This window comes from Rhinichthys klamathensis, unplaced genomic scaffold (assembly GCF_029890125.1).
Source record: "Rhinichthys klamathensis goyatoka isolate OS25496 unplaced genomic scaffold, OSU_Roscu_1.1 h1tg000256l_1, whole genome shotgun sequence".
Lineage (NCBI taxonomy): Eukaryota > Metazoa > Chordata > Actinopteri > Cypriniformes > Leuciscidae > Rhinichthys > Rhinichthys klamathensis.
In genome coordinates this window covers 715,526-731,054 of record NW_026606778.1, presented here as the reverse complement: position 1 = coordinate 731,054, position 15,529 = coordinate 715,526, and the positions used below count along the sequence as shown (strand labels likewise).

General features: G+C 36.9%; 1 protein-coding gene across 1 annotated transcript; it reads right to left on the bottom strand.

Annotated features, from left to right (window-relative positions):
• Positions 1–8,801: 8,801 nt before the first annotated feature.
• Positions 8,802–13,153, bottom strand: ptger2a (prostaglandin E receptor 2a (subtype EP2)). Its single transcript, XM_056267266.1, has 2 exons — positions 11,995–13,153; positions 8,802–9,128 (listed from the first exon to the last, which is right to left on the bottom strand). Exons 1-2 carry the CDS (start codon positions 12,853–12,855, stop codon positions 8,835–8,837), a joined length of 1,155 nt encoding a protein of 384 aa, XP_056123241.1. The 5' UTR covers positions 12,856–13,153; the 3' UTR covers positions 8,802–8,834.
• Positions 13,154–15,529: the final 2,376 nt, after the last annotated feature.

Here is a 15,529-nt window from a genome sequence, read left to right as displayed (position 1 = left end):
AGTATGGGATTTGGTTAGTTTCGGCCGTGATTGGGCGGGTTTTGAATAGCAATTGGGTTGGTTTTGTAACCCAAACCTGGCAACCCTGTCTGCTGTGGTTTTTTTTTTTATTTCCCACTGGGACCAAGTGATCACATTAAGTAAAAACATTGGTCATGCATTCCTTGAGTCTTATATTATTCAATTTATTGGACAAACCAAATAAGGCTGAAATCCATCAACAAAATCCTTTTTTAAATCTTCTATATGAAATATTGATTTTTCGAGCCCCTCAGAAATCAAAATGGTGTCTTATGGAAGTGGGTCCATGTCTTTTAGCCGTATGACCACATTTTATATATATATATAGTCAAAAGAAAATACATACTAACAGAGGTTATACAATTGTGTTTTTTTTTTATGGTGTCTTGCGGTTGTCCTTGTTTTAAAAGCATAATGTCTCAATCAAAGCACTAGCCGTGTGTACAGCATTTCAGTAAATGCATTGAACGGAAATGAGTGTTTCTTTTCCGAGTAGAGTCATTTAGATGCCAAAAGAAGCAAAAGACTCGTTTGAAGGAATAGTTCTCCCAATAATGACAACATTGGACCCCATTTTCACTGTATGGACAATGCTGGCTTGGAAATTGAGTAAATGATGGAAGAATGTTTATGTTTTGGTGAAGTATCATCGGTGAAGGTCATCGAGCAATGCTGTTGAGCTCAACAAATGGCTTTATTTCACACCACATAAAACTTCACAGAGCACCAGTAATGATATTGACCACCGGTATTGACCACTTTTCCCAAAGTGAGAAATGTAGGAATGAGTGTTTCGGGGGACTGAGAAAAATAAAAGTGAGATGAAAAGGGAGGGAAATATATGAGCAATGTTCATTACAGAGTCTTGTGTCAGTGTGTGCTTGTAATACATGATGATGGGTCTCCACTGATGTGTGGCATCGACTATCTCCCAAGAGATGAGCAGCTGCTTCCTGCTGTTTCCTGCTAGTCATCCGCTGGTGCTCTGGCCGGGGCTCGGAGATAACCTCACGGATCATTGCAGTCAACAGAGATGCGTCCTCCCTTTGCGTCAGAAAACAAATAGAAGCATGTAAACACAGTTAGATCTGCTTTATGTAATTACAATGAAAACTTCCATGAGATTAAACAGGCCACTGCGCCACACAGTCATTCATGAGTCTCCAATCTTCATTACCATCGTTGACGCTAATTACAGTGGATTGCATACATTAGCATTGGTGTAATTAGCTAAATCTCATGGCAACATTTCCAGCTCACATTTCACCCCAAAATCAAAAGGAACAAAAAACAAGAAATTGCATTTTTCATAACTAAATCTAGCCTATTTTAGAACTATTAATGAGATTATGGTCAGGACCTTTTAATTTGGAGGTTTAGTGTATTTAAAGTATATACACATATATTAAAGTAAATATTATAAGTATAAATTATAAATATAAAAATAAATATATTTGATTTGATTATAATTAAAATGTGTATGTACATACAGACACTATGTTGCTAAACGTATTGGCACACCCCTCCAAATCATTGAATTCAGGTGTTCCAATCACTTCCATGGCCACGGTTGTATAAAATCAAGCACTAGGCATGAAGACTGCTTCTAAAAACATTTGTGAAAGAATGGGTCGCTCTCAGTGAATTCAAGCGTGGTACCGTGATAGGTTGCAACCTGTGTCCATTCGTGAAATTTCCTCACTACTAAATATTCCACGGTCAACTGTTAGTGGTATTATAACAAAGTGGAAGCAATTGGGAACAACAGAAGTGGTAGGCCACATAAAATCCCAGAGCAGGGTCAGCGCATGCTGAGGCGCACAGTGGTCGCCAACTTTCTGCAGAGTCAATAGCTACAGACTTCCAAACTTCGTGTGGCCTTCAGATCAGCTCAAGATCAGTGCGTAGAGAGCTTCATGGAATGGGTTTCCTTGGCTGAGCAGCTGCATCCAAGCCAAGTGCAATGCAAAGTGTCAGATGCAGTGGTGTAAAGCATGCCACCACTGTTCTCTGGAGTAACGAATCACGCTTCTCTCTTTGGCAATCCGATGGATGAGTCTGGGTTTGGCGGTTGCCAGGAGAACGGTACTTGCCTGACTGCATTGTGCCAAGTGTAGACTAGAGTTTGGTGAAGGGGGGATTATGGTGTCGGGTTGTTTTTCAGGGGTTGGGCTTGGCCCCTTAGTTCCAGTGAAAGGAACTTTTAGTGCTTCAGCATACCAAGATGTTTTGGACAATTTCATGCTCCCCACATGGGAACAGTTTGGGGATGGCCCCTTCCTGTTCCAACATGACTGTGCACCAGTGCACAAAGCAGTCCATAAAGACATGGATGAGCGAGTTTGGTGTGGAGGAACTTGACTGGCCTGGACAGAGTCCTGACCTCAACCTGAAAGAACACCTTTGGGATGAATTAGAGCGTAGACTGCAAGCCAGGCCTTCTCGTCCAACATCAGTGGACACCACCTCACAAATGTGTCTTCTAGAAGAATGGTCAAAAATTGGAAAGCCTTGGAAAAAATGGATAGCCTTCCCAGAAGAGTTGAAGCTATAGTTGCAAAGGGTGGGCCAACTCCATATTAAACCCTAAGGATTAAGAATGGGATGTCATTAAAGTTCATGTGCATGTAAAGGCAGACGTCCCAAAACTTTTGTCAATATACTGTATATATATATATATATATATATATATGAAGAGTTCAGATGCAAAAGCCTCTAAGTGCCATTTGAAATTTTCTTCTAGAATGATAATTTTTTATATTTAAGTTCAGGAATTTCACTTAAATGGCAATGAAGATTACCTATTAATTGTCATTTAAGTGAAATTACTGAACTTAAATATACAAGCTTGATAAAAATGATCATTCTAGAAGAAAATTTCAAATGGCACTTAGAGGCTTTTGGATCTGAACTCTTCATATATATTATGCAATTGTCTAGTAGTCAACCATTTACATAAACATATTATGCATGCGCATCTCGTCATGATTAATTGTCCATTATGTATTTTAAGATAATAGCATGTTAAACATCAGTTTACGACTGAAACGAATATGCTGCGTCTTAATTGTATACATCTCATTAAAACCTGTCAAAAAAAATGTTCACAATATATATTTATATATTGATATATATTTATATATAGTTAAATTTTTTAAAATGTTTAAATGAGATGTATACATATACATGTATACATAAGACACAGCATATGCTATTTGTTTCAGTCGTAAACTGATGTTTAACATGCTATTATCTTAAAATACATAATGGAGAATTAATCATGACCAGACACTTATGCAAATTGTTGTGTAAATGGTTGACTACACACTGACACTACAGAGGTATAATAAACAAGTATAGAAGCCGAAACGGCTCATGTAGCGATTTTAATAAGATCTTAAGTCTGTGAATATATCATTCTGAATCAATGGGCTGAATCAATAGACTTTCACACAACGGTGTAAAGACACTGCAGAGGCGAGAGACAAGGCATCAGGCATCATGGGAATCACTTGAAGGTATTTTACAACAAATCAGGTTGACACTTCATTGCCTCTGTATTCAGAGAAATAAAAAGTGGTTGAGGACTGATAGAGACAATTTAAGCCAAGGCTTCTAAATCTAATCTGATCTCATCAGCCATGCAGTAAATGTTCTGAACACTTTTATGAATTCTCAGTGTAGGCTAAATCACCGAATTAACCACAGGAAATTCTAGCTCTCATGTCAGCCTCAGGCACCTGAGCTGTGGTTTGCTATAGAAACGTTACCATGACGTCTGAGAGAAGGTTTGCTTGAGCTGAAGCGATCGAGATCTGACTGTGTCCTTTTTCCCACACTCCCTGGGTGCACCGTGTCACGAGCATCAGACCCCGCTCTGTTATCTAAATATTCACATATTTTGATATTTGTCTTGTGAAAAACTCAAGTTCCCACAACCAGGCTGAAGCTAAGTGATTTCAACTTTTAGTAACTGCAATGATCTTGCAGACAAAATAAACAGAATTATTTTTGTGAGGTTGATCTCCGATATCCTCATATCTGCCGAACGATTTATAGACTTATGGGGGGTTCTGTTCCACTTATCAGATGTGTGTTTTCATTCGAGCCATGCACATGTGAACTGATTATGACTGCAATCTAGTTTATGTAAATTAGGCATATTACACATTTTAGTTTTGCCAAAAATGTGCCAAAGCGATTGAGAAAAACTGTAATTATTCTGAGAAGTCAAAAGTATTACCAATGTTGCACTTTTTCTGCCTACAGAATCAGTCAGTTTGCAGAATTAATTCATAGTGTAGCCTATTTCCTCTACTCAAAAAATGCTTTGAATCCATTGATTTTAAATACATAATTTTTTTGAATTCAGTATTTATTATAAATGATTTGCTGACAATCATGATGACATGCTCATCATTATTTTTTATTATTTATGTGCCCTCGTAATCTTTAATAAAAATAACTTCCCCTCCCTATTACAGCGACATCTCTTCTCTTCTCTGATGATGTGTTCACTGGTGCGAGGGCGGAGCAATCCGTCACTCACATGACATCACAGCAATAGCAAACAACAACCGTCCAATCAATTCCCAATGAACAAAATCAAGAGCAGCCCTACATTTTTTATTGTTCGAGATGCCGTTCACTCGGACATACGTCACAAAAGGGACGAAAAGTCTATCACAACTTCTGTTTCATGTGTTTCATGAGTTTATCAGTAGTTGTCCGCTATGCCTGGCATAGATGCTGATCTTGCCCCTTAAAATATTTTAACATGAAATCACTCAATACTTGGTGTTAGTTTTTTTCAAAGAGTACAATCTTTATCTCCATGCGATGGTGTGCTTGATGAATTAATTACACAAAATGTATTCGTGTCTTGCGAAGAATTTGCATTGAATTCGTGTCTACGTAATACCAACCAAACATAAACATCTTCATTCACATAAATGAGTGTTGTTGTGAGTCACTCTCTAGCTAATATACCAGATCATTTTGCATTTAAAATCAATTTATCACGCAGAAAGCTTTTATGTCAGGTTGTTATGTCCTAACGCTATGGTAAAAGTAGAACTGTGTGTTTATTACCACCTTCCGAGATCAGATGTGCTATCACCAATCGGAGAGGTTCCTGAATTTCAATCGATTTTTTGATTGGAGAATATCATGGTTGCTTGAGCCCTGGAGCACCCACAGGATCGGCCCCTATGATGCCAGAGATTCCCAAACTTTTTTGTCAGCTGAACCCCTTTGACCTAAAATATTTACTTGAATACGCCTTGAGATTTGAAGTTAATTTCAATAATTTAACAGTACATTTGCATGTTGTCAGGCATGTTGTTTGCATGTTGTTAGACAAACAAATAAAATATTTAGTCTTTTTAGTAAGTGTTTTCATTATTTTGATTTAAAAATTGTTACAACTTATAAATTGTATTAAAAATGACATTTTTATGATTTAATGAATTGTTAGCTTTTCACGTCCTGCAGCCCCTGGTTTAGGAAACTCTGCATTATGCGAGCAGAACCTGACGTAGGCATCTGGAAATGTGGAGTGGAGACTGTGGAGTGGAGTTGATTTCAAACTGGCATGGCTCCTTTCACACCCTCAAACACGTTAAGCCTTGTTTATACTCGACGCGTCCGCAAGAGCGCGAAGTGCGCGCGGCAAAAATGACGTCATTGCGGTGTGGGCGGTCGTGCGCGTTGGGTGCGCAAGACCCCATTTCGCCTGGCGGTGTGCACGGCACTTTTTGTAACATCGCGCGCGGCGCCGCATCCGAAGATGAACGACTTCGAGCCGAATCTGGCCGAACTGGTGCGTCTGTATCAGCATGTTTATGATCCTTCTATACACAGAGACATTTGCATTGATGGGCGACCATAAAAGCCTCTCATTTTTTGAATAGGAACACATTTACATTAAGCACCCAGTTTGCACTCTAAAGTAACTGCTTATATTTACAAAATAAGCCTACAATAGCAGAAGTAAGCCCTGCTGATGAAATTAAGGTTTAAACACTCTTCAATAAGGCTTCAGTTGTTTACTAGTTTACATGCAGTGAAAGTACAATAAACCTACTGCATTTATTACTCTTTTTATATGAATCAGAAATTAATAAACTACTAATAAATGGCAAACTACTTCTTCACTGCTGATTCCTGGTGGTTTAGAGGAGAATTACTCCGAGTCGCCCCCTGTCGTTTCACAGAATAGCACAACGGCGAGCGCGTCAAGTATAAACGCCTCGTCCATATGGAGAGGTCCGCGCGCAGTCAGCGGAGACTCGCGCTCGTGCGGACGCGTCGAGTATAAACAAGGCTTTAGACATTCCTGTCTGTCAGAGAGTACTCTAAGTAGGCGGCCCAAGGCTTAAAACGCAAACTTTAGCTTCACATATTTTCACACATAATTGCATTCAGAAATATACCATTGCAATGTTTTTTTTTCTATGGTCGGTTCAGGTCAGTTACTGTCATGGCAGAGCAGCAGTTTGAAGAAAAGATTTGCTAAGCAAGTTAGTTGAAGTTTGTTAAACATGCAGAGGAACTAGTAACTTGGAATAAAACACATGACAAGGCTATCACCCCCTTGAGTCACATGGTTTATCACAGCACTTTAATGCAAGAACATTAAATATGTACAACAGGACCATGTGCAAGCAATGCGCTCAACAAGCATTTGAGTGTTCGCATACTTATTTATGGCCTCAGGGAAGGTATGCATGCTTTATTTATTTCTTTGTCAAGAGACACGAGTCCGGAGCAGGTTTGGGCAAAATTCAGAATTGAAAAATTGTCTCCCTTTTTATTCATGAGTTGGAATATGAATATTGTTTTCTCTCTCCACGGCCTATAAACCTTCAAACGTAAAGGCTTTTTAAACCTTTTTTTTTAACTTTCAAACCACACAGAACAATATTTTGTTTTGACAAACTACTTTTCTTGTTAAGAATGACATGTAATACTTATTCAAATTCAAAATGCATCTCTTAATTTATCAATCTCTTATTGATTTGCTCCGTTTTGAAGTGCATCTCAATGGCTGTGACTTGCTTAGAATATGTTACATTTAACAGACAATTTCACACAACACTTCAACATAAATTACATGCATACGTAGATAACACATTATTTCACAAGTACATTCAAGACCTTCAAAGGCACAGAAAAACAAGTATCTTGACACAAAGAACATGTCTGTACTGAACGGCACCACGCATGTTGTCATGCTTATTATACTATAATTATGTACAATTATGCACAATCAGAATCTCTCACATGAAAGAAATGACTGTCAGCCTATATATATGAAGACACATATATGTCAGTAGTTGTATTAACATAAGTAAAAGCACAATAAATATGTTGAGATTATAAATACAAGCTGACAGCTTTATGCAATATTTGAAGAATTACTTGAAATTCAAACTACGTCACATGAGTCACTTGACAACAAACGTGTCCAAAGGGACAGACTTCGCATAGGAGAACGTGCCGTTTTTACCTTTAACCTGGAAAGCACAAGCCTGGAAAAATTGTGGACGAGTAATGATCATGGAATGATAGCTTCAGGACAGTTTCTCTGTTTTTAAACGGTCCAATCACAGAATGTCCCCGGCAAAAATTTAAAATCCTCCATGATTGAACTCCCACTGAACATGCCTTAAACATTTTTCAAGTTCTTCAGGTGATCGCAGTTACTGTAACAGGACTCCTGGTCTCAAAACAATTACTGTAGTGGTTGAGGGAACATAACGTATCCCTTTGACCTCACATTTGGCTTTATCTCACTCAGTTTCTGAATCTGTTTTTAGATCAACAAACAAACCAGATCGCCTTTGGAATGGAAGACAAATCAGTTAAGATCTTCTTAGATAGATGGATAGATAGATAGATAGATAGATAGATAGATAGATAGATAGATAGATAGATAGATAGATAGATAGAGAGATAGATAGATAGATAGAGAGATAGATAGATAAACAGACAGAGAGATAGATAGATAGATAGATAGATAGATAGATAGATAGATAGATAGATAGATAGATAGATAGATAGACAGATAGAGAGATAGATAGATAGATAGAGAGATAGATAGATAAACAGACAGAGAGATAGATAGATAAACAGACAGAGAGATAGATAGATAGATAGATAGATAGATAGATAGATAGATAGATAGATAGATAGATAGATAGATAGACAGACAGATAGACAGATAGAGAGATAGACAGATAGATAGATAGATAGATAGATAGATAGATAGATAGATAGATACAGACAGAGAGATAGATAGATAGATAGATAGACAGATAGAGAGATAGATAGATAGATAGATAGATAGATAGATAGATAGATAGATAGATAGATAGATAGATAAACAGACAGAGAGATAGATAGATAGACAGACAGATAGATAGACAGATAGAGAGATAGACAGATAGATAGATAGATAGATAGATAGATAGATAGATAGATAGATAGATAGATAGATTGTAAAAAGTGATCAGTTGACTTAAAAAAGTGAGGAAAACCGTTGCCTTAAAGTGATTAAGTTAATAAACTTCATACGTAATAAAAAAAAATCAGTTATGTGGAATTGTCAAGTTCACATAACTTAATTTTTTCAAGTACACATGAAGTTTATTTACTTAATAATTTTAAGGCCTCGCTTTGTTTAAGTTGTCAACTGATAAGATCCTGAAATTTTGAAATACTAGAACTTTAAACCTCGATAAGCCTTGCCTTCCAAATCATATAGATTTTTAGAAGGAATCATCCAGTCCATCGTCATTGTCCTCATGACTTCAGATCATCTGAACAGACTTGTTGAGGTGTGTGGTCTCCACACAGGTGGAACTGGGTTGGTACAGCTCGATTTGGCCTCCTGGGTTCTTGGAAATGGACGTTTTGAACAGGGAGTTCCTGGAGGGCATTAAGGTGGTCTTACACAGCCCCCCCCAGAGGAAGCGCAGAACCGAGGGGCTGAGGATGATGAACACCCACGGGTCAATGATGGAGTTGACCGAGAGGAACCGCAGAGCTATTAGATCAGTCTTGTTTTTTACAGGCTTTTCCATGGAGTTGATGTACACACGGATCTAGAGAGAAGAAGGCAATTCAGAGATGTTACTGAACATTAACCACAGATGATGATGTCATAGGAAACGATTATTTATTCCGAGCACAACACTGTGAGACTTACCAAAGAAACCAGAGAAGCATGTAGATGCATATCTATTTTCAAAAATACTGTATCAAATGTCAAGAACCAAAAACTTTGATATTAATTTTTCAGAAGATTATCAGCAATTGCTAATCTTATTTCTGGTCAATATTAATGCATTGTTGGTTTTTAGGCCTTTTAGATAAATATAGATAGAATCTGTATCTATCTATCTATCTATCTATCTATCTATCTATCTATCTATCTATCTATCTATCTATCTATCTATCTATCTATCTATCTATCTATCTATCTATCTATCTATCTATCTATCTATCTAATTAAAAAAATACACTCAGTTTAATCACAGGTTGGTTACATATCACCATGTAAATTTAGCATGTAACAGCTGCTAGCAATAGTTGTAATGAAAGCATAGTGGTGAGATATGCGGAGTCACTGTATACACTGTCTGGTCCAAAGTATAGTTTTTCATTTTATGGTTTTAATAATTCATGTTACTTTTCCACATCCCACATAATCATATCTAATCCGGAGAAACCATTATCATTGTTGACAAGCTTCTATAAGACACCAGCTCATTGATCAATATTAATGACGACGACAACGTGGATGTGTTTCATCTCACGCACAAGATAATGCACTTAAATCGCTTTACTTTCATCAGCGTGCACGTTAACATGTTATTACTCTAATATTACAGATAGGAATTTAAAAGGCAAGAGACTTAGTCATTTTCCCCATTGATTCCAATTTAAGGAGCTTTTGCTTTGACTGAGATTTCAGCAAACACTTAAGTGGTCTCATAAGATTTTGTGTGTGCATAAAACAACTCAAAAATACAAGTCTGTCAAAACTCTGTCTCCCATGAAAGCAGTTATGTAAAAATATAATCCACTCTCTATATGTCTTCATTCTGAAGTTCCCATCAATGACTCACAAGATCACTGTAAAAACTATATTTCACAGCTCATTCTCCTAAACAGAGCAGAAATGATTCATATTATTTTCCTAGGTTTGCTTACCTCCGCTCATAGTTTTTTGTTACATAAGCCTTTGTTTTGTTTTTCCTTTATCACACACAAAAGCGATGATAAACATACTGTAAAAGTTATATTTTTCCTAATAGGATTGTTTGGTCATGAGAATTATTTTTTCACAGACCATGAAGTATGATGAAAGTAGGCTATTACAAAATTCTCATGCACTGCATTTCATCAAACTGGAGTTTTAAAACTAAAGTGCGTAATCTCTTTGTATGATACAAATACTTTCTTCTATCCCGTTTTAATATGCAGAAACCATGCCATTCATATGTTATTTCCCCCCCAAAAGTGTAAACACTGATGCTGAAACCTGTTTGAAAATCTTTTCAAAATTCCTTATTTGGTGGTGACGTTTGAAAAGAATCACAAGTTTATCAGTGCAAATATGCATTTCATGTTTTACTAAACATTTCTATTTGATCAAGTAAAATATTCCTTCCTTTCCATTATGCATGATCTTTCACCAGACTACTGTCTTCCATCATTACATTTACCTAGTTGCCCGTCCCACAAATTTAGTCAGTGGGTTGCTGGGATCTGAAATTATATTACTTGAAATTTATGCTGAAATTCAGTTGTCCTTAATAAACTCAATTCAAACCAGTGAATAGCCACAAATACTAAACTGTAATGCTTTAATGTAATTTCACCTACTGTTAATATAATTTCTAAATAATTGACATGGCTGGCATTGTTCCAGGTGACTGAAGAGCTGGATTTGAGTCTGGTTTCACCTAGACTTGGTCTGTTAGAGTCTTTGTGTGTTACAACCACAGTCGCTTTTCACAAGAATTAATAATACACTCCAAGAAAAAATAAGCTCCAGCTATCTAAATCTCATACTGTCAGTTACAGAAGCTCTGATGGAGGTGGGATGATTTTGAAAGTAGCTCCATATCATGATCTTGGGTTTGATCAAGATCTCAGTAAGCCGTCCTTTTCAAAATGCTAAATGCTTTCCTGCACTTATGTTTGGGTGGCATTTCTTTTCATAAATACCGGCTTCTCCAAGACAGGTCAAAACCTTTTTTCATTTTTATAACCATTACTTTCTGTCAATAAATCAGCAAGAAAATATGTGGTTACTTAGAAACCATAACATCCCCATGGCCCATGCCCAGTAACCTGAACTATAATATGGAAGCATCCGTCCATGAAACCTGTTGTTTGCTTTTAAATGACTTTGTCCAAATCTAACCAGACTTAATCTGCAAAAGACAGTTAAGCAATAACGTCTCTTTTCTATAACCTCAAATCAAGTGAAAGAAACATTGAATATAAATGACAGCTACATTATAAATTACGACAAGAAAAAAATACTTCTTCAACTTCAAAAATATAAATAAAAAATCATGATAGTGTAATTTTTCTGCAAATTAATGTCTCTGAAGTACACAAGCAAGACCGTTTGCATTATACCATCTTTTTATATCTATTAATATTGTTTCTTATTCATCTTTTATCTTTTGCAACTTCTGATATTGTTGTTAATATGAATATATTTTCTCTAGGGATAAGTAAGAAGGTTTGCAATTTCATTAATATTAATATTAAGTAGAGTGAAATATGAAAAAATCTGTTTTACTCTCTTTTTTACATCATACATTTTAACAATAAGATGTATTTAAAAATTTCTCTCTTTATAAAGTAGTTTATTGATGCCTGAAGGAAATATTTTAGTGAATTTACAACAAATCACTTTCCTTCATCCTAATAAGATACTGTAAGTCTTACCATTAATGGCAGGGAACAAATGACAAATATGACTGTCATGAAGACCAGAAGAATGAGATGTTCCACCTCCTCTGCCCATGAGAAGTGCCTCCTGTCTCTTTTACTCCGGGTCTGCACCGACCCTCGGTTCATTTTGCGCCTCCGGTACATCAACACCAGATGATAAACTACAAAACAGTTGCATGCCACTATGACTACAACAATAAGCAGCAACACGGTGGCATAAACGTTGGCATAAGCCTGGTGCTTAGGCTTCTCTGGATTCATGTCAATAAAACACCACGTCCCTGGACAGTATTGCACATATTCCCCGAAGCCTGCAAACGGCATCATGCAGAATAGAAAGCAGACTAGATAAATGCAAGGGATGGTGATGTATCCACAGCGCTTGGTGACGTGCCTCCCATAGTGGTACGGGTACCCGATGGAGATGCTCCTCTCCAGTGCCATGGCGAGGAGGATGGAATGTGTCGCCAGACTGAAGAAAGTCATTGCAAATCCAAAATACTGACACACCGCAGAAGACTCGGTCACCGCAGAAGAATTGGTCATCCCAAATAGTGTGGTATTAGTTAAGTATGCAATCTGCACAAGGGGACTGATCAAGCAGGTGCCCATTAGATCCGTAATGACCAACGTGGTCACCAACAAATGGAACAGAGATTGCCGCTGCCGGTTCTTCTCTTTCCTCCTGCGGAACTCCAGGAGAACCAACGCAACCAGATTCCCGAGCACTCCAGCTGCGAACATCATCGCGCTGATGGCCGGGCCCCCGTTCTCCTCCACGCTCCGACTGTAACGACAGGTTATGCTCTCTGTGCCCATTCCTGCAGTGGATATGCCAACGCTCCTGTTGTACATCTTCTAGGAACCTCAAAGTTCTTCAAGTGAAAAGCTTCCTTGAATTAGTTCAGGTTGGCATGTTTGAGAGAACCCAACTCTACATCAGAAAAACTGCATTCAATTTAAAAATCTAAAAAGCTTAAAGGTTGTTCAATGTTCACCATGGTAAAAGCATGGAGTTCACCACATTGCAGGACCATAGCAGTATTTCAATGCCTCTGGAGTCAGACAGACTTGCCTCTTTGTCTGCCCCAAGCTCTCGAAGGCAAAGAGGCAGTGGTGGGAGAATGTAGTGTGAGCCATGAGTTCCTCTGCTGAATGAGCTGTTGACTGGTGAATAAACGTTGCTGTCTTGACTCCACCCTCAACACACACACACACACACACACACACTGGTCCAGACACAGGACTGAGAAATTCAAGCTTCCTTAAAACCTCATGTGCCGTTGAGACTCTACTTCCTGGCAGTTTGGGGTCCCAAAGAGCCCTGTGCTGTACAAATAATACTAATCAAATAGCTATTCTAAAACCTTTTCAAATGGACTTGAAATGGTCTCTTGTTAAGGGTTACATGCGATTTAAACTTCTAAATTTGCCTTTAGGAAAGAATTATTGTCAAAATTACCACTGATTAAATAATGGCCACTCTCCTTGAAATTACAACGAAATATAGGCTAATACCACCAAAAACTACATGACAAGAAGGATCCTTAAAAAATAACTGGTGTAAATTGTATAAATTTGACAGATTTGTTAACGATCTATGACAATAAATCAAATCAAATAAACAAATAAAAACATTTGTCATCCAAAGTGCTAAGTGCTCTTTAGATCGTATTCTAGAATGGACCTGTTCAAAACCTTGGAAAACGGCCCAGAAACATTGATCTTTAGACCAGAAACAGCTCAATTGGCTTCTTTTCCAACAATAATCTTTTTTTGCAGTCCTCATTTCTTTATTTTCAGATCATTAAATCTACTTTCTCTAGATAACCAAACGTTTCTAAATGCTGAGAGACGTTACAGAACTTTCCATGGCTTTCAGGTTGGGCTGTACAGACCTGAGCTCACGCAACGTGCTGCTACGTGTTTTATTGTCTTGCCAAAGGGAATTTTTGTACTCTTTTTACTTTAGGGCTTCCTGTATGTTTTATGTTATAATAAAACAGCATTTACACATTTCCAATTGCAATTTTATGTATACTGCTGTGTTTTAAAATGTTGTGTTCATATTATTAGCTATGTAGGCATATTTCCATCCAAGAAACAAAACTTTTTTGGTAACACTTTATTTTACAGTGTCCCTGTTACACATTTTACATGTAGTTAATATAGTAATAACAGTCAATTATGCATAGGCCTATAGTTACATGCTACTAACCCTAACCCCAATTATGTACATGTAACTAGCCTAATTACACTGTAACAAGGACACCTTAAAATAAAGTGTAACCCTTTTTTTACCTTATATGTGGAGCTTGCATTTGTGTAAGGCTTATAATACAATGATGGTTGGATTCGCAGAGCTCTCCTCATGTCTAGCCACCATAACGCTTGATGGTGCACACACACTGCATGTGTTACAGTACAAATAGCTCGGGTTATGCTCATGTTGACAAACCAAACACGGTTATGAACAAAGCAAACTGTCCTGAAACTTGAAACGTCTGGATCAGATCCAGTGAAAATGAGGAACATCTCACGTAGCTACATCAGGAGACGATCAAATTTCACTTAGCCAACAAAAGACACACGTCACTAACTATCAAAATAATAGAGGCCTGCCCTAAAGGAAACCTTATTGTGCAATTTATGATTGTTATAGGGTGAATAAATGAGCCAAAGTAATGTAAAACAAAGAATAAATGAATTTGTGTTGTTGAGGTGTGATAACAAGTTTATTTGCAACACAAAAAAAATCTAAAATCGTTTTATATGTGATTACAAACCAATTCAGCGTTAGGTTTAGTGTGTTTTGTTTTTATCTGGCGCCCCCTACAGGCTAAATAAGGTAAGGCTAAACATTATCACTAGGGATTTTTTTTGATGGTACTAAAATAAACGAGAATATAATTTAATTAATTTAACTTTCATGTATTCGACAGTTGTAGACATTATATGTGAATGTTTTATGATTTTTTTTTTTATGATCTACATAAATCTGTAATATAAAAAAAAAATCCATATCTCAACCTTTCAAATGTTTGGGGTATTTTATATATATATATATATATATATATATATATATATATATATATTTTTTTTTTTAAGAAATCAATACTTTTATTCAGCAAGGATTAATTAAATGTATCAAAAGTGAAAAGTAAAGACATTTATAATGTTACTAAAGATTTCTATTTCAAATAGATGCTGTTCTTTTGAACTTTCTGTTCATCAATGAAAAATCATCCTGGTAGTGTATCAAATCAAATTCAAATTTGACCTCAAATCTTTTGTCAGTTCTTGCAGTGACACGTGGAACAGGACGGGTTCTCAGTATTTAGTAACAAACAGGTGTTTAGGAAAATGCTGTGGCCTTTCACCCTGAGGGGCCTTTTGCCCTGTTGGACACTAAACATCTATTAATAGATAATCAAGTTTGTGTCCTTGTATACGACCAGAAACTAAATGCAAACCTTTTTATTGGTTTGAAGACACAGATAAAACAAATATAAGAGCATAAATCAACATG

Excerpts from the sequence above, each read along its gene's own strand:
- ptger2a (XM_056267266.1), bottom strand. The coding sequence starts at position 12,855 with ATGTACAACAGGAGCGTTGGCATATCCACTGCAGGAATGGGCACAGAG. Across the intron at positions 9,129-11,994 it reads TTTGTTCCCTGCCATTAATG|ATCCGTGTGTACATCAACTC; the intron begins GTAAGACTTACA and ends TCTTCTCTCTAG.